At 36.7% G+C, this 19,975-nt stretch overlaps 1 protein-coding gene across 1 annotated transcript; it reads right to left on the bottom strand.

The window, feature by feature from the left end:
• Window positions 1-9,191: 9,191 nt before the first annotated feature.
• On the bottom strand, window positions 9,192-19,579 carry LOC127733758 (PPE family protein PPE34-like). Its single transcript, XM_052243073.1, has 4 exons — window positions 19,553-19,579; window positions 15,885-16,231; window positions 9,513-9,770; window positions 9,192-9,477 (listed from the first exon to the last, which is right to left on the bottom strand). Exons 1-4 carry the CDS (start codon window positions 19,577-19,579, stop codon window positions 9,192-9,194), a joined length of 918 nt encoding a protein of 305 aa, XP_052099033.1.
• Window positions 19,580-19,975: the final 396 nt, after the last annotated feature.

Raw genomic sequence — 19,975 nt, 5'->3', positions numbered from 1 at the left:
AGTCATTAAGGATTGCATATTTTGGTATTAATATTGATTCACTCATAGGGTCTTTGCATCGGAAATAAACACATTTATTCTAAAACCAGTTGTTGGCATGATACGGATTATGTTCTTCTCATATATTTTATGACGGTATGATACTAAACCCTTAACGGGAGGGATTGTACTTGATTTTCATATGATGAAGACATAATCTTTCAATCAGTTTAATTGAGGTTTGGAGCTGGCATGTCAGTAACTGTTAGTAGTCCTTTGTTTATTTATGTATCATTGTCATTTTGCTTAGTTTCTTTTGTTATCTATTCTGACATCGGACTCGGAATTCTTTTAAAATGAGTTTTACTATGCGTATTGCTATGTGTTTCTATTTTCTACATTGACTAGAGGTATAGGGGAAGGGTTGAGATCTCACAAAACATGTTTAACCCCGCCGCATTTTTGCGTCTGTCCCAAGTCAGGAGCCTCTGGCCTTTGTTAGTCTTCTATGTTTTTTAATTTTAGTTTATTAATATGTTTTGGAGTTAAGTTCACTGAACTAGCACACAATTTTATTGAGGGGCCAGCTGAGGACCACCTCCGGGTGCGGGATTTTCTCGCTGTATTGAAGACCCATTGGTGGCCTTCTGCTGTTGTCTGCTCTTTGGTCGGGTTGTTGTCTCTTTGACATATTCCCCATTTCCATTCTCAATTTTATAGTGGTGACTTCAACCTTCAAGGCTGGAACTGGTTAACAAGAACTCTAAAACCAGACTCTACTTGCCAAAAAAATACACTACAAATTTGGCGACATCTTAGATGACAACGGCCTTATACAACTCGTAGATGAACCAACAAGAGGTCCCAACACATTGGACCTAGTGATCACAAACAACCCGTCACGCTTCACTCGTACCAAAGTAATACCTGGGGTGTCAGACCATGATATTGTCTTCAGTGAAATAGACACCAAGCCTATATCAAGGAAGCAAAAACCAAGAAAAATCCCGTTATATAGGAAAGAAATTTGAGAAACTAACAAACACGAAATGAATGAAACTCATCAGAAGGTCAAATGGGAGTTCAGCGGAGGAATTCTGGTTACTGTTCAAATCAAAGATTAACCACAGTGTAACTTATCATATCCCGCATAAAACTGCAAAACAAAAAGATAGCCTCCCTTGGCTCACTCCAAATATCGCAAGTTAATGTCGAGACAGATTGTACAAAAAAAAAAAGAAAAAGTTAGCTGACCCAAAAACCACCTCAATTTAAAGAAACCAAGCAAATGGTCCAGAGAGAACTGGAACTATATTGAGAACATAGTAACACCTAAAGAGGAAAACAATCATTACAGTAACATGAAACAGTTCTGGGCATACATAAAACATAAACGAACGGAGAGCAGTGGATTGGCACAACTACGTAGTGAGGGATTACTACACTCACACCAAGTAGACCAAGCAACCATCCTTAATAAACAGTTCCAATCGGCTTTCTCCACCGAGGATGCATACAACCAGCGTGAGTTTTCATCTCGATGTCAGATGTCAGGTAAATACCCTTCTGCTGAGGAACTTAAAATAACAGAAAATGGAATATTAAAATTACTTACAAAAATTAATCCAAATAAAGCAGCAGGACCCGACAAAATTAGACAAAGATTACTAAAAGAACTGGCAACGGCCCCTATACTTACAATCATCTTTCAAACATATCAAGATATCAAGTGACAATTGAAACATGTGACGTACCATCTGACTGGAAGAATGCCAATGTTAGCCCAGTCTTCAAGAAAGGAGAGAGATATAGAGCAGAAAACTATCGACTAATATCTCTGACTTGTACATGCTGCAATCTCATAGAGCACATAATCTCAATCCATATCATGACCCATGCAGATCACCACCAAATTATCTACCCATTGCAACATGGCTTTCGTTCTAAACAATCTTGCGAAATCCAACTTATTGGATTTGTGGACGACATCACTAACAACATGAGTGCAGGTAAACTGACAGACGTAATTATTGTGGATTTCTCTAAGGCGTTCTACTAGGTCAGTCATAGTATCCCCGTTCATAAACTCGAACACTATTGAATCAGAGGAAATGTCAATAGGTAGGTTGCTAGCTTCTTGTCACATCGGACACAAGCAGTAGTAGTGGGTGGAGAGAGCTCATCACATATTGGTGTAGAATCTGGGGTATCCCAAGGCCTTCACTATTCCTGTTCTACATCAACGACATGTCTGATGGAATTAAATCCACTATCCGTTTATTAGCAGATGACACTATAGCATATCAAACGACAAAGATTCGAACAACCTACAAAAAGATCTATATAAACTAGCTACATGGGAAACCAAATGGAAAATGGTCTTCCACCCAGACAAGTGCAATGTACTTAACATCAGCCGGATAAACACACACTCTAGAACCTGTCAAAAGCGCCAAATACCTATGTGGCACATTCACATCCGAACTGAAATGGAATGACCATGTTAACAACGTATGTAACAAAGCCAATAGAACGAAACCTGAACATTGGATCTACTTCTGTAAAGGAAAATCCGTATAAAACGCTTGTAAGACTTATAACAGAATATCCCAGTCCAGTATGTGATCCCTACAATAAAACAGAGATTGACCAACTAGAGATGGTCCAGAGACAAGCAGCACGATATGTGATGAACAAACACCATGATCACTCAAGTGTTAGCAAGATGCTTAGTCACCTAGAATGGAGATCTCTGGAACAAAGGCGAAAAGATGCAAGACTCGCCATGCTCTTCAAAATTATAAATAAGAAAGTTGCACTGACAAAGGAAAGTGGTCTGATCCCACCTAAACGACTGTCAAGAAACATGCATGACAGAAGCTTCTAAATTCCAGCATCATCAAGTGATTACCGGAAATATTCTTTCTTTCCACGAACCATCAGATAGGAACACTCTTCCTCCTGGGGTTGTATCAGCACCGTCAGTCGAGGCTTTCAAAGCCTCGGTAACAAAGCTGAACTAAATTCAAACATTATGGGGGAAGGGTGGGGGGGGGCTAGTCCGTATGCGCACCGAACTCATGGCAAAATATTCATTTTGTTGATTGTGGCCATTATCCGGTAGAAGTAGAAGTTGGCAATCATACCACATCTCCTTATTTTTATATAATTGTTTTACTGAATTATTTGCTCTCTTTTTAACTCAAAATATGGGATATAAAATAAATAACTAAAACACAAGCTACTTCTGTAGTATATACAGCTATAACCTTCAACAATGAATCAAAGATATTATTTGCTATATATATATATCCTCAAGTATAAAACTATTTAATGAACTAGACATGTATATGAATTAATAACAAGGAAAGCTTTTTGTAACTCCTTCTTGTCCTTTTCCTTGTCAAAATTCCCCATCCTGATATCATATGACTGGTCACGTTATATAAGTGGTAAAATTTCCTTTGAAAAGTGTCAGCTAAATGAGTTTAAATCATAAAAGAGAGGAAAAAAGATACCAAAGGAACATTCAATCTCATAAGTCGAAAATAAACTACAACGCCATGGCAAAAAAGAAAAGATCAAAAGACAAACAGTATACAAAACACAAAAAGACAGCAACACGTCATAGAATGGTTGATTGATTGATTTTTTTTTTTTTGGTGTTTACTAAAACAAAAACAGCAGCGAATTTTCATTCATATTCATGCTGAGAACAAGCTAACAATAAATCGAATAAGTACGTTCTGCAATTTAGGTTCATAAATAATAACAAAGCTTTAAAATCCTGACTGGTCGTGTTGTGGATTATGCAAAACCATAAAACGAACGTGAAAGAAATGAAGTCGTTACTTATTCAACATGGCTAAGGATTTTAGACCATTGTTTGTCGATGCGTCTTTTTTTATTTTTGGCCAATGTATATTATATTTTTCTTCGACTTATGTTTTTTACTGCTCCCTTCGTATCTTTTTCACCCTCTTTTTTTTCAACTCAACGACGCTAAGAAATTTACAGATGAATTCCAAACAAATGGACAATGCTGACCAGAGGTGTTAAACATTTTTACATAATTATAGATCAATACATCATCTTTTTTTTATAAATTTTAAGTGTAAACTTAACAATCACCTTTGTGCGTGATGTTATTGTTTGTACTGAAATTTTACTTAAATCTTTGATTTAAAATCGCACCTTTAATGTTTGTTATTGTTTGTTTTCTCTGTAGAAATTTCCTACCTCCGGACACAGATTGCTAACTTATACGCATTAGCTTTCCTATATAGACTGTTTTTGTCACGAATCAATTGGTTTTTTTTTTGTTTGTTTGTACAATTTCAAGGAAAACATTATTTAAATGTGAATGTTTGAATGAGTAATTTGCAAGTCTTTCTTGGTAACAGTTTGCATTGCAATGCATAATTTAGAAATCTCATAAAATTTTCAAGTATATTAATTAAGAATTGGGTGCTTCTTTTGTAATTTTATTGGGGTGCAAAAGCGTTGACCGAAGCAAATTTGTATGAAGCGATTCCACTTAAAATATGCGCACGATCAACGCTTTTACAATCCTATAAACATACGAAAAAAAAGCATTTAATTCTTAAAATTTCATTTATGTGCTACAACCAAGAAACAACGAGTTACACTAAACTTTTCGTTTGTCTTCCAATGCAGTGTTGTGACGTTGGCATGGGAAGCACGTGTAGTCATTATGCCACATGTGGAGCAGGATCTTCCAGAGCACCTGAGATCACCCCCAGTTTTTGGTGGGGTTCGTGTTGCTTAGTCTTTAGTTTTCTATGTTGTGTCATCTGTACTATTATTTGTCTGTTTGTCTTTTTATTTTTGGCCATGGCGATGTCAGTTTGTTTTCAATCTATGAGTTTGACTGTCCCTCTGGTATCTTTCATACCTCTTTTTTTGAGAAATGAATTATAATTTTGAAATGCCTCACGATTGTTGTCGGTCAATAAAAAGTCAAAATTCGTACGAAACATGCATGTTATGTAATTATTATGTAATTATTGAAACTAACGGATACAAATACGCTGTCTCTTGTGAAAGTAATTGAGCATCGTTCGTTGCAAATTAAACTTTAATGACGTTAAAACATTTGTCTTGATTGATTCGCGCACTGTTGCAGTTTCCTGTAAAAAAAGCATCTTTTACGTAACTCAAAAAGTACAACAAAACAGACGAGATTAAAGACTCCATGGTAAATAACAGTATAATAGTGTTCGTAAATAAAAAAAATAACAATTCTATTAAACATTGCAATCGTACGACTTTGAGGAAAAGTTATTCCGTCGAACTATTCCATCGTCGTTATGCACATATACTACAAAAGGTGACAAGAGACCTTTTTCGGTCAAAATTGTTGTATTCAAGATGCTGCTGAAAAATTTTGGAGGAAATCTTCATAATTCGAGTTCAGGATATCCTCAAATATTACAGGACCTTCACATATCGATTACAGGATATCCTTAAATCGATTACAAAATATCCTTAAATCGAATTGTGAAGGTCCTGATATATTTCAAGATATCCTTAAATCGAATTGTGGAGGTCCTAATATAAATATTTCAAGATATCCTTAAATTGAATTGTGGAGGTCCTGACATAATTCAAGATATCCTTAAATTGAATTGTGGAGGTCCTGATTTATTTCAAGATATCCTTAAATCGAATTGTGGAGGTCCTTGTACTAGTATATGTATGTCAAGATATCCTTAAATTGAATTGTGGAGTCATCAATGATTTATGGATATCCTGAATTCGAATATTGAGGTTCTGAAAAAAATACTGTTGATGACTATTTTAAGGGAAAAAAATGGAAAATTGTACAAGTTAAATTTACATCCAAGAAAAATTTGCATGATTCCAAGTAGAAAATATTTCATGTTTATTCAGAAATAAGATTTAACATGAAAGACGTTGTCAACCGAACTTACAAATGTAATTTTTGTCTCACAGAGCATACCGAGTTTTAGCTTTTTGCAACAAAACATTCAAATCGATTGGCTTCATCCATCCTCTAAATCCAACAGCTCTCCCTCGTCCACTAGTTTCGATGACCATTTTAACACTACCGCGGGAAAATGTCATTAATATGTATGAGAAAAACATTTACAGTACAATTGAGGAATTGTAAGTTAATGGCAATGCAGGAACGTTCAAATATTCTTGTCGCATGCCATCCCGACTCCACGCTCCTGCATTGTAAATCACTTACAACTTCTGAATAGTACTGCAAATATAGCAGAGAGTTAGCAAAGCCATAAAGATTAGTCAAAACATCACATGCTTGCTGTAATGGAATGTTCTGATCCTCAAGGGATTCAAATTCATAGCTATAAGAAGATGCGGTATGAGTGCCAATGAGACAACTCTCCATCTAAGTCAAAATCTATAAAAGTAAACCATTATAGGTCAAAGTACGGTCTTCAACACGGAGCCTTGGCTCACACCGAACAGCAAGCTATAAAGGGCCCCAAAAATTACTAGTGTAAAACCATTCAAACGGGAAAACCAACGGTCTAATCTATATAAAAAACGAGAAACGAGAAACACTTATGAACCACATCAACAAACGACAACACGTCGTGGAGCTTTAAATCAGGTATGACAAAATCGCCATAATTATCGGTCTCGCCAATGTTTGTTCCTGTACAAGTCTGTAAAGATTCCGTTTGTATTTGTCGTGTATGAAAAGCAAGTCCAGATTATTTTAGCCTGTCAAATTTATTGTAATAACTTAATATATTAAAGGAAAACACAAAGACAACAGCAGTTTACCGATTATTTTAAGTCGTAAATTCATTTGGAATAGACCACTCAATTTACCAGTTTGTTCATATGATATAAAGCGTATCCTGCCATTCGGTAGTATTATGAGACACATATCAGAGAAAATAAGACCAAAAGTTTAATGGCGTTTAAAATGTTGCTTAAACTTATGTATTTGGAAATATATATTTCAAATATGTTTTCATCTGATATTGAACTGAAGATATTGTTGCCCTTTTAATTAATATGTGTAGGTACGATGGTTTGAAAACGATAAATAAACAGTCCCAGTGCATTTCCAAAGTTCAAATAGTTGTCACAAATCCTATTGAATACAATTATATGCCCATGATTCTGCTATGTTTGATACGAAATAAGATTAACGCCTTGTCAAAAATCACCAGCGTTATCTCAGGAACCACCTGCACAAACCCAGGACAAACCAACACAGAACCAGGACATTGATAAACTAAGAAAAATGCACATTTTCTAGAGATTGTTACTGTTTTTCGCAGTGTTAGTATTGCATGCGGATTTTGGTACATGAAACAGACTTCAGGGGGATTTTTTATTATGCTTTTTCCGTTATAGATGTTACGCATAGTGGAGCATTTTTTACAGAAGGAAATGCCTGTATCAAGTCAGGAATATGGCAGTTGTTTTCCATTCATTTGATGTCTTTGAGCTTTTGATTTTGCCTTTTTTTATAAAGGACTTTCCGTTTTGAATTTTCCTTTGAAATCGTTTTTTTTGTTATTTTCTTTTTTTGAGAAGGCCATGTTTTAGTTTCAGCTTATGAAACCATAACTTAGAAACTAATTTAAGATGTCTCAATTGTTACTTTAAATTTTGTTGTTTAAGAAACGTCAAGAATCATTATCACCAGCACCGATCAGGACTAAATCACCATTACCAAAAATGTATCACGCAAGACAACCTAAGTCATCTCAAAAATGTGCATCACAAAAGATCTGATTGTTCTACGTACTCAAATGTATACGATGTACATTATATAATTAACACATAGCTGAGAGGGTGATAGAGCAGATTGTTACCCCGAGAAAACATTGTCAACTGAGGCGAAGCCAAGGTTGACAATGTTTTTTCGCGGGGTACCAATCTGCTCTATCACCCTCTCAGCTATGTGTTATTTAATTTATTATACTGAATGTCCTATCATTATTGTCTTTTACTGTTGAATTTTAAATTTTAAGTATTTAACTATGACGTCACGTACATTACAACGTTACAGATAATAGAAAAATCAACAGAAGTGAAGCAAGATGGTCTATTTTCATTATTTTGACAGTCTATGAAAAAGTTCTGAGCCAAAACGTAAAATTCGAGCATTATCTTTAATTATTTTATGTAAATTCAATTTATTGTCATTTAAACTATCGGTTTTTGATTGGTCTGCACGAGAGGGTGACATTCAAAAAAAATTGTCTCCCGCTCAGCCATGGGATAAAGTAAATTGTCTCCCTCGTGTTAGCCAATAAAAATCTGGCATTTTAACGTGAAGTATAATAAAGTAAATTGTCTCCCTCGTATTAGCCAATCAAAATCTGGCATTTAAACGTGAAGTATAATAAAACTTATTGACGTGAACATAACGGCAGACGGTTTCTTATGTTTTCTTTTGAGTGATGTTTGTTTCACTGTACGTAGTTCATTATTTTCCGTCTTCGCGGTCCATTAGGTTGGAAACCGTTTCTTACTTTAATTGGTTACTTTGGTTTTGTATTCTAACACTTTACAGACACCCAGTCATTTATTGTGAGATAAGATAATGTTAACATCTTGAATAATGTGTATGTTTGAAAAAAATGATAACGCCACTTTATAAATTTCACGCGTCCGAAGTGCTTTTTTTTTTACCTTCACCAGGAACGCTCAAAGCCGAACATTTGATAGCAAAGGATGAATAAGAACTGAAACAGTTAAAGATAACGCCACTTTAATAATAGCCAAATCCATCTAAGATCAACTGGCTTGAGGTATAAGTGTGTGTGTGTGGGGGGGGGGGGTTGAGATCTCACTAAACAAGCTTAACCCCGCAGCATTTTTGCGCCTATCCCAGGTCGGGAACCTCTGGCCTTTGTTAGTCTTGTATGTTTTTGTATGTTTTTTAATTTTGGTTCTTTTATATGGTTCGGAGTTTAGTGTGACGTCCATTTTCGCTTAACTAGTACACATTTTTGTTAAGGTGCCAGCTGAAGCCCGCCTCCGGATGCGGGATTTTGTCGCAGTGTTGAAGACTTATTGGTGGCCATGGGCTGTTTTCTGCACTTTGGTCCGGTTGTTGTCCCTTTGACACATTACCCGTTTCCATTCTCAATTTTATTTGCTTCAGGGAGTTGAAATCTTAGTTTCTTGATGATAACTTATTTGTAAACAGACAGAAAGGTTTGTTATAAATCATGTCAGTACAGACTGCTTAGATGATGATACCCACGGTTACTGCTACTAACAGTGGTATCGACCCAGAGATGATACCCCCGGTTACTGTTACCAACAGTGGTATCGACCCAGAGATGATACCCCCGGTTACTGTTACCAACAGTGGTATCGACCCAGAGATAATACCCACGGTTACTGTTACCAACAGTGGTATCGACCCAGAGATGATACCCACGGTTACTGTTACCAACAGTGGTATCGACCCTGAGATGATACCCACGGTTACTGTTACCAACAGTGGTATCGATCCTGAGATAACACGCACCGATACCCTGAGATGTTACCCACGATTACTGTTGACAACAGTGGTACCGACCCTGAGATGATACCCACGGTTACTGTTACCAACAGTGGTACCGACCCAGAGATGATACCCCCGGTTACTGTTACCAACAGTGGTATCGACCCCGAGATGATACCCCCGGTTACTGTTACCAACAGTGGTATCGACCCAGAGATGATACCCACTGTTACTGTTACCAACAGTGGTATCGACCCTGAGATGATACCCACGGTTACTGTTACCAACAGTGGTATCGATCCTGAGATGATACCCACCGATACCCTGAGATGATACCTGTCAGTGACGTCGCCTTGGGCGGAAATACGTTAGTTGTATATAAAATGTAATGGCTGAACAGTTGTCTTTATACACATTGCCTAACTATCATCTATATTTATGGTACCGTGACCAATGGATCTCGAAAAATTGAAATCAGTTCGATCTGGGAACAGAAGCGCTGTTACCAGACTATTCCGCAGATTAGATGAAGCAAAGGAGAATACGAATTTCGATGAAGAAGAAGTCATTGCAACGCTCGGAAAACTTGTGCAAAAACAAACATTGTTTGAGGACTTAAATGAACAAATTCTTAAGTTAACAGAACCGGAAGATGTGGAAAATGAGATTATTGATTCAGATGAATATTCAGTGACTATGGAAACGAAGATTCGACACATACGTAAGTTCATACAAAATGTCCAAACCCCGCAGTCCCGTCATATTGAATCACATACTACAACTCACACGTTAAATCCAGAAACTATACCGTTTGTTCCAACGCACAACATAACCAACCCACACAACGCACAGTCCTTTGAAAACCCGTCTGTACAAGCCAGTCACACATTTAACACGCAACAAAGTACATTTTCGTCAACTAGTAATCAGAGTCACCGCCTACCAAAACTTTCGCTTCCAACCTTCTCAGGCAACATTTTAGAATGGCAAACTTTCTGGGACTCATATGAGTCGGCCGTACATCTTAATCTGTCACTTACAAATGTACAAAAATTTAATTACTTGAAAGCACAGCTAGAACATGAAGCACTAGGATCAATAGCAGGTTTCGCACTAACAAATGTAAACTACGATGAAGCCGTAAATTTGTTAAAAGAGAGGTTCGGTCAACAAGATAAAATCATAAATGCATACATGCAGGCATTATTAGAAATTCCTTCGCCTAGAAATCAGTTAACAAGCTTACGAAGTTTTTACGATAAAATGGAAGGTTACGTCAGGGGATTAGAAGCTTTGGGTCAAACACAGGAAACATACGGCACGTTACTTGTTCCCATTATTATGAACAAATTACCCGGGGAAGTCAGAAAACATCTCGCGCGAGAACACAGAACAAAAACTTGGGTATTACGGGACCTCCGTAAAAGCATATTAGACGAGATAGATATAATGGACGCAGGACAAGAGATAGAGTCAACACACAATTTGCCCACAACATCGTCTTTCTTTGCCGGAGCGAAATTGCCGAAGTCCAAATCTTACAAGAATATTGAGACTAGACCTTGCGTTTTCTGTCACGAAATACACGCACCTACCCATTGCAGTAAAATAACCGACACAGAATCCCGTATGAACATAGTAAAACGTGATAAGTTATGCTTTACATTTTAATTACCTTGGTAAACACAGACTAAACGAATGTAAATCTAAACACACATGTAGACATTGTAATAAGAAACACCATACAAGCTTGTGTAATGTACGTCTAACAAATAGCATAAAACCAGTCCATGAGGTAAGCCATAGAAACGGGGGTAGTAACTCAGCACATACGAATTTCCGCGCGAAAGATAATCAGAGCAGCAACCCGCAAAACCCACCATCTTCAAATTCGACAAACGTTCACCTCGTAAATGATAGTCATACAACGGAACAAGATACTACCATTTTGTATTCACAATCGACAGAATCGCGATCAAATGTACTTTTGAAAACCGCCGTAGCACAAGTAGGGTCGAATCAGCTCTACACCGAGACAAACATTCTTTTTGACGAAGGAGCGCAAAGATCGTTTTTAACGCAGAACTTAGCGAATAAACTCAACTTACAGATAGAGGGAACAGAGATAATACATTTATCGGCATTTGGAGGTGAAGAGAAAAACGCGAGACACCTAGAAAAGACAACAATCTATCTGAAAACCGATGCAGGACACGTATTGCCAATCAAAGTACTGATAGTACCGATGATAGCCATGCCTCTACAGAATCACATACGTAATATTGATACACAAAATGGTTATTTGCGTGGTTTAAAGTTAGCGCACACGATGACACAGCAAGATTCATTCGAAATATCGTTGTTAGTAGGCGCAGATCACTATTGGGACATTGTAGAAGACCATATTGTACGGGGAAACGGTCCGACCGCCGTGAAATCCAAGATCGGATATTTGCTTTCGGGACCTATATACGGTAAGAAAACTAACACGTCGAAAACTAGCATATTTAATGTTCTAATATCACACAAAGTTGAAGAATACAATCTAGAGAGATTTTGGAATTTAGAATCAATAGGAATAAATAGTAAGGAGGTAGACGAAGACGGTGATGCATATATTAAAGCCTATCAGGACAGATCAATTGAGTTCCGAGAAAATAAATATTTCGCTAGGTTACCATGGAAACAGGATCATGATGAATTGCCTACAAATTTAGCAGTCACGAAGAGAAGGACAGAAAACGTCATTAAAAGACTTACTCAAAACCCAGATATGTTAAAGAAGTACGGGAACATCATACAAGAACAGGAACGTAGGGGATTCATAGAGAATGTGGATGAAACAGCAGAAACTTCAGAAAAACTACACTACATTCCTCATCATCCAGTACAGAAGGAATCAAGCACTACGCCTATCAGAATTGTTTACGACTGCAGTTGTCGCCAGTCGCCTAATTCGCAAAGCTTGAATGACTGCCTCTTGGATACACCGCCGAAGCTAAACGACCTGACAAAAATTCTGATGAGATTTAGAGCCAACCCTGTCGCCATAACAACGGATATTGAGAAAGCCTTTTTACATGTAGGATTAAACGAGGATGACCGAGACGCTACACGTTTCTTGTGGCTAAGTAACCCATCCGACCCAACAAGTTATTTACAGACTTACAGGTTCAAATCCGTTTTTTTTGGAGCGACTTGTTCACCGTTTATACTAAACGCCACAATACTGAAACATTTACAACGTTACAACAGTAAAACAGCTACATTGATGGAAAGAGACTTGTACGTGGACAACATTCTGACAAGTTTACAGAACGAGGATGAGGCTGATACGTATTATAAGGAAGCGAGAACAATGATGAAAGACGCCGGATTCAACCTACGATCGTGGACGTCAAACAGTCAGAATATACGCAAGCTAGCCAAGACGGAAAATGTACTAGATATGGACATAAACACAAAAGTACTTGGTATGTTATGGAATAGCAAATCCGATGATCTGATGTACCAGAAATGTGATATTCCAATACGAGACATTGTAACAAAAAGGGAGATTTTGAAACATTCGTCGAAAATATACGATCCACTTGGAATAATCAGCCCGGTAACAATAAGAGCAAAGACACTAATACAGGATCTATGGAAAAGTGGACTGGATTGGGATGAACAAGTTCCCGAAAACTTTAAGGCTACTTGGATTAATGTAGCAAGCGACTTAGAGAAAGCGAAACAAATCGTCTTTCCGAGATATTATTTCTCCGGTAATTCTACTTCGGAACAACTTGAACTACACGTATTTTGCGATGCCAGTCCAAAGGCGTATGGAGCGACCGCATATCTGAACAACGGAACCGAAACTGCGTTACTGATGGCAAAAAGCAGAGTAGCGCCAGTGAAAAACCTAACATTACCGCAACTAGAACTTATGGCCGCAGTTATTGGAACTAGACTAGCGTCACATGTACAATCGACTTTCGAATGTAAAAACGTGGTTTTCTGGTCGGATAGCTGCATAGTATTGCACTGGTTAAAATCATCGAAACCGTTAAAACGATTTATAGCGAATCGAGTGAGAGAAATAACGGAATCTACAAATCAACATGAATGGAGATATTGTCCAACAGAATGCAATCCAGCCGATCTCTTAACACGAGGAATTAACGCCGATCAATACATCGATAGTGTCATTTGGAAAAAAGGACCAAATTGGTTAACGGATCGCACAAAATGGCCAGAAATAACTCCCACAAGTAAAATGGTAATGACAATTACAGGAGAAAACGACGAAGAGAAATTTCTAAACAATGAAGTTCATACTGATCACTATGGTATTAGTAACGTTATAGACATTTCGAAATATGGGACTTTCAGGAAATTGATTCGAGTAACCGCTTACGTTCAGCGGTTCATATCTAAATGCCTATATACCAAACATCGGAGAAAAGGTGGAATTTTGACGACATATGATATAAATACCGCGGTGCGTTCATGGATATTAGATTGCCAAGAATCTTCATATTCAGCCGAAATAAAAAGTTTAAAGGACACACGAAATAAAAACACAATGAAATTTCCAAGAATAAGACAATTAGGACTCTTCATAGATGACGATGGTCTTGTGAGATGCAATGGAAGAATTCACAATGCACCGATTTCAGAGAATACCAAATTTCCGTACCTTATACCTGCGAATCATCCACTTACCAAACTGATTGTGATAGACGCACACGAACGTTCACTCCATTCTGGACTTAATGCTACGCTAACTTTTGTACGACAATCGTATTGGGTACCGACACTTCGACAATTTATTAAGAAGTTATTGAATAAGTGTGTAACTTGCCGCAAAGTTATGGGAAAATCTTACAGCAAACCGGACCCGCCACCGCTTCCGAAAATAAGAGTACAGGAAGCCTCGCCATTTACCGTCACAGGGGTCGATTATACAGGCGCTTTATACGTAAGGGATCAAGAAGGAACTTTAAAGAAAGCGTATATATGCTTATTTACGTGCGCATCGACTAGAGCAGTTCATCTCGAAGTAGTTCCAAACATGAGCGAACATTCATTTATTCAGGCATTTCGACGCTTTGTTAGCCGTAAATCTCTGCCTAAAATTCTAGTATCTGACAATGCATCTACATTCATTGCAGGATCTGAGGAAATAAAAAGATTATGTGAATCGGATATAGTAAAAGATACTTTATCAACACACGGTGTAGAGTGGAGATTCATACCGAAACGTGCACCATGGTATGGTGGATTCTGGGAGCGCTTGATTGCTCTTACGAAGACAAGTTTGAAAAAAGTGCTTGGACGATCGCAAGTTAACATGGAAACATTACAAACAATTGTTGCGGAAATAGAAACTATCTTAAACGACAGACCGCTTACTTATCCATCGTCCGATATCAAAGACTGTGAAGCTTTAACACCGTCTCATCTACTATACGGAAGGCGCATTTCAACATTACCGTACCCACAACCAGAAATCGATAACATCACCGACCCGACTTACATGGGACATTACGATCTTAATAAAAGTGTACAAAGACAAACGCAATTGATTCAACATTTCTGGAAAAGATGGAAATCCGAATACCTTACGTCGTTACGTGAATTTCATAGAACTACCGGAAAAAATGAACAATTAATAAATACAGGAGACATCGTGCAAATTCACAACGAATCTCCGCGTATAAACTGGAAAATTGGGATCGTAACCGAACTGGCGAGAGGTAACGACGGACTTGTAAGATCTGCACGAATAAGAACCAACAATGGGGAAACAACTAGACCGATCGCAAAATTATATCCATTAGAAGTTACACAAACGATGACAAACAATTCTAACGTTCCAATAGATGATCAGCAGGAAAATATGGAGAACAGACCGAGACGAAAAGCAAGTCTTAAAGCCCGTGAGACCATACGGAAGTGGATACACCAATGATGTTAAAGACGACCATTAGTGATGTAATTGATAGACAATTACGCGTTTTAGTGCAAAGTTGAATTTTATTCTTATTTCATGAGTGACATTAATTGAATTTAATTGCTAAATGTAATTTCCGTTTTAAATGATTACATGTACTCAAGATTTCAAAGAAAAACACAACGCGAGAGACAATTTCAAAGTATTATTATTTATTGATGGACAGTAATTTATCAGTGAAACGATTGATCAATGGATAATTGAGATTATTTAGAAAATTGTGATATTTTTTACTTTTCGCGGCCCCAGTATGTTGAGATTGTCGCGGGAACATAACGTTCGTACTATTGTACTTGTCCATTGTCGACGTCGTATTGTCAGTGACGTCGCCTTGGGCGGAAATACGTTAGTTGTATATAAAATGTAATGGCTGAACAGTTGTCTTTATACACATTGCCTAACTATCATCTATAATACCCACGATTACTGTTAACAACAGTGGTATCGACTCTGAGATGATACCCCCGGTTACTGTTACCAACATTGGTATCGTCCCAGAGATGATACCCCCGGTTACTGTTACCAACAGTGGTATCGACCCTGAGATGATACCCACGGTTACTGTTACCAACAGTGGTATCGACCCTGAGATGATACCCCCGGTTACTGTTACCAACAGTGGTATCGACCCAGAGATGATACCCACGGCTACTGTTACCAACAGTGGTATCGACCCTGAGATGATACCCACGGTTACTGTTACCAACAGTGGTATCGACCCAGAGATGATACCCACGGTTACTGTTACCAACAGTGGTATCGACCTAGAGATGATACCCACGGTTACTGTTACCAACAGTGGTATCGACCCTGAGATGATACCCCCGGTTACTGTTACCAACAGTGATATCGACCCAGAGATGATACCCACGGTTACTGTTACCAACAGTGGTATCGACCCTGAGATGATACCCACGGTTACTGTTACCAACAGTGGTATCGACCCAGAGATGATACCCACGGTTACTGTTACCAACAGTGGTATCGACCCAGAGATGGCAAACTGCAAATGCATGTGCTCACAGAAACATGTCTTGCTTTTGAACATCGTCTATATACTAAATGGTTATATGAAAATGTTCTAACTGTGATGTTGGTGCATATAAACTTAACCTGTATTTATTAACTTAATCGGTATCGATTTATCTTTTGGAGACAAACACTAATGCTCTATCTACTCATGTACACACATCATACATGGAGGGAACATTGATAGAAAACCGGTTTACTTTCAGTTATGCCTTGATCACATATGAAATTAATTTGCTAACAAATGATTTAAAAATATCAGTAATTGTGTTCATTCTTTTTTTGTCGAGCCTTCGACTTTTGTCGAAAAAGTGAGACATAGCGATCCTACATTCCGTCGGCGTCGTCGTCGTCGTCGTCGTCGTCGGCGGCGTCCACAAATATTCACTCTGTGGTTAAAGTTTTTGAAATTTTAATAACTTTCTTAAACTATCCTGGATTTCTACCAAACTTGGACAGAAGCTTGTTTATGATCATAAGATTATATTCAAAAGTAAATTTTGTAAAAAAAAAATTCCATTTTTTCTGTATTTTACTTATAAGTGGACTTAGTTTTTCTGCCAGTTAACATTACATTCACTCTGTGGTTAAAGTTTTTAAAATTTCAATAACTTTCTTAAACTATCCTAGATTTCTACCAAACTTGGAAAGAAGCTTGTTTATGATCATAAGATAGTATCCAGAAGTAAATTTTGTAAAAAAAAAATTCCATTTTTCCATATTTTACTTATAAATGGACTTAGTTTTTCTGCCAGGAAACATTACATTCACTCTGTGGTTAAAGTTTTTGAAATTTTAATAACTTTCTTAAACTATCCTAGATTTATACCAAACTTGGAAAGAAGCTCGTTTATGATCATAAGATAGTATCCAGAAGTAAATTTTGTAAAAAAAAAATTCCATTTTTCCGTATTTTACTTATAAATGGACTTAGTTTTTCTGCCAGTTAACATTACATTCACTCTGTGGTTAAAGTTTTTAAAATTTTAACAACTTTCTTAAACTATCCTGGATTTGTTCCACACTTGGACAGAAGCTTGTTTATGATCAAAAGCTAGTATCTAGAAGGAAATTTTGATAAAATTTTGTTCCATTTTTTCTGTATTTTACTTATAAATGGACTTAGTTTTTCTTCCAGTCAACATTACATACATTCTGCAGTTTAAGTTTTTAAAACATTTATTAGATTCATAAATTATCCTGGATTTTTACCAAACTTGGACAGAAGCTACTTACAATCAAAACATAGTATAGAGGGGAATATTTTTATTAATTTTTTTCCTCATTTTTGTTGAGCCTGCGATTAACACCAAAAGTAGGCGAGACACTGGGTTCCGCGGAACCCTTACGAATTTTTTAGTATTAAGTGGGGAATATGGTGTCAGACCACCAATTCAAAATCCCTATCTTTTCAACCAAATTTTGCAATTTTCACAGCCTTCTTAATATTTTACCTTAAGTTTAACTTCATAGAAACCGGTATATCCTGGATTGTACATGTATCACCTTTCTACATGCTAATTTTACACCCATGTTTAAAGTCTTCTGAGAAAGAACTGCCTTTCGGAAGACAATTACTACTAAAAATAACCCCTGGTTTTCTGGAAATCTAAAATTAGTACACTATGGAGCGCATTTATCCTCAATTTTTAATGCAAACTCATAGACAAGTAAATTTTGGCTAAAAATGGTCTAAATATATTTCTCTTTCACCAAAAGTTTCATTTCTGCAAATTTGTTGGTTAGTTTAAGAAAACAATGACACCAAAAGCATTATTTTGTGTCATAGTAGGGCTACTTTTACATACGTTCTAAATTGGAGGGAGTGAATTTGTGGACTGACACCAATATGGAACAAACCAAAACATTCCATAGACTGTGTTATGCTAGAGAGAAGTTGCAAACATTACAGTTAAGTGATTAAATGTAATCCTCATCAAAAGCAACGAAAACGGACACTAAACCTGGTATTTTATGGAGTTCGTGTTACTCAGACTTGTTTATCCATTTTCGTTTACAGTTATGTAAAAATAAAGATATGATTTTTTACTCAAAATTATATGATGTATTAGGTGAGCCATTAAAATAACATGAGAGAAACCTTGTAAATTTATCAAACATTTCAGTTTTGTGACTATTGTTATATGGTTTTTTTTATCTAATAAAGACGTGTATGATGCGGAAGATCCTAATGATTGGTGGCCAGTTGACAGGGCGGGGGCTAGAGACATAGTTAGATTCAATAGTTTGTTCAACTCGAAGCAAATAATACAAATATAAATTAAAACACGGAAGTATATGCCATTGTTAAAGAAAATTATGAGAAATCATATGAAATAAACGCCATAAATATATGTTCATAATAATAAAACATGAAGCTATTAACATATTGCATAAATGAATTAGTATTTTTTCTGAAATATGAATCTCGTGCACACATGTTTTCTTTCTGTCAGAAGACTAAAAGTTTGAAAAGCCAAATATATAAGACGTTTTTCAATTTCACATTTTTTAATCATATGATACATTTAAACAATATTACAGTAATAATCATTGATAACATATATCCCCGTCATTTTAACTCTGGTGGATAGTTGTTTCATTAACAATCATATCACATATTATTTTATATAGTTCTTGTTGTGTCTTTCAATAATGGAAGCGTTAAAGGTACTGAATGACAAGCAACTTTTTATGTATTCAAAAAAGTGCTTATACTATAACAATAACTGGATTTTTTATTATCAAAGATCCACTGCAAGGAATCGGGATTGTAGCTATGACAACACATTAATGGTCATCTGTGACATAGATATTCCATAACAATAGCTGATATCAAGATTGGGTACGAACATCTTTTGAAAAAAGTATAACAAAAATACCGAACTCCAAGGCAAATTTAATAGGGGGAGTCCATGCATAAAAACTGAAAAAATCAAACGTTATCAACCAATGGAACGAGTGAAAAACAACTGCCATATTCCTGACTTGGTTCAGGCATTGTCCAATGAAAACGGTGAGTTATACCTTGTTTTTTAGCTAGGTAAACCTCTCACTTGTATGACAGTTGTTTCTAGATCCATTATATTGACCCAAACAGACATAATAATGTGACAAAAATTCGTATCCAGCTGCCAATCATTGTGTAAACTTACATCACAGACATACAACACGACTGACTAAAAAAAATCAAACAAACATTAGAATAAATATAACAAAGACGCCAACATAAAAGTTGCTGTAGTTATAAATAGAGAATACCATATGGCTTTTTCAATATCACATCCGTATCAACCCGAGACACCAATATAATCCCAAGAGCTCTGCTCGAGGGATTATATTGGTTGAGGGTTGATACGGTGTGTGATATTGAAAAAGCCATATCATATACACTTTATTATATACATATACCTCACGTAGATGTTTTTAATGTGACATGACGTCATACAGATAAGGAGGTTTGAAATGACGTCATACAG

This window comes from Mytilus californianus, unplaced genomic scaffold (genome assembly GCF_021869535.1).
Source record: "Mytilus californianus isolate M0D057914Y unplaced genomic scaffold, xbMytCali1.0.p SCAF_3, whole genome shotgun sequence".
NCBI lineage: Eukaryota > Metazoa > Mollusca > Bivalvia > Mytilida > Mytilidae > Mytilus > Mytilus californianus.
Note: the sequence above shows the minus strand (reverse complement) of the source record. Positions and strands in the feature narration are given on the sequence as shown.

What these genes read in the sequence shown, in the direction of transcription:
- LOC127733758 (XM_052243073.1), bottom strand. Translation starts at nt 19,579, where the DNA reads ATGGATCTAGAAACAACTGTCATACAA. An exon ending in TAGAAACAACTGTCATACAA is followed by an intron (nt 16,232 to 19,552) that starts GTGAGAGGTTTA and finishes TATCATCTCTAG; the next exon opens with GTCGATACCACTGTTGGTAA. An exon ending in GTTGTCAACAGTAATCGTGG is followed by an intron (nt 9,478 to 9,512) that starts GTAACATCTCAG and finishes GTGTTATCTCAG; the next exon opens with GATCGATACCACTGTTGGTA.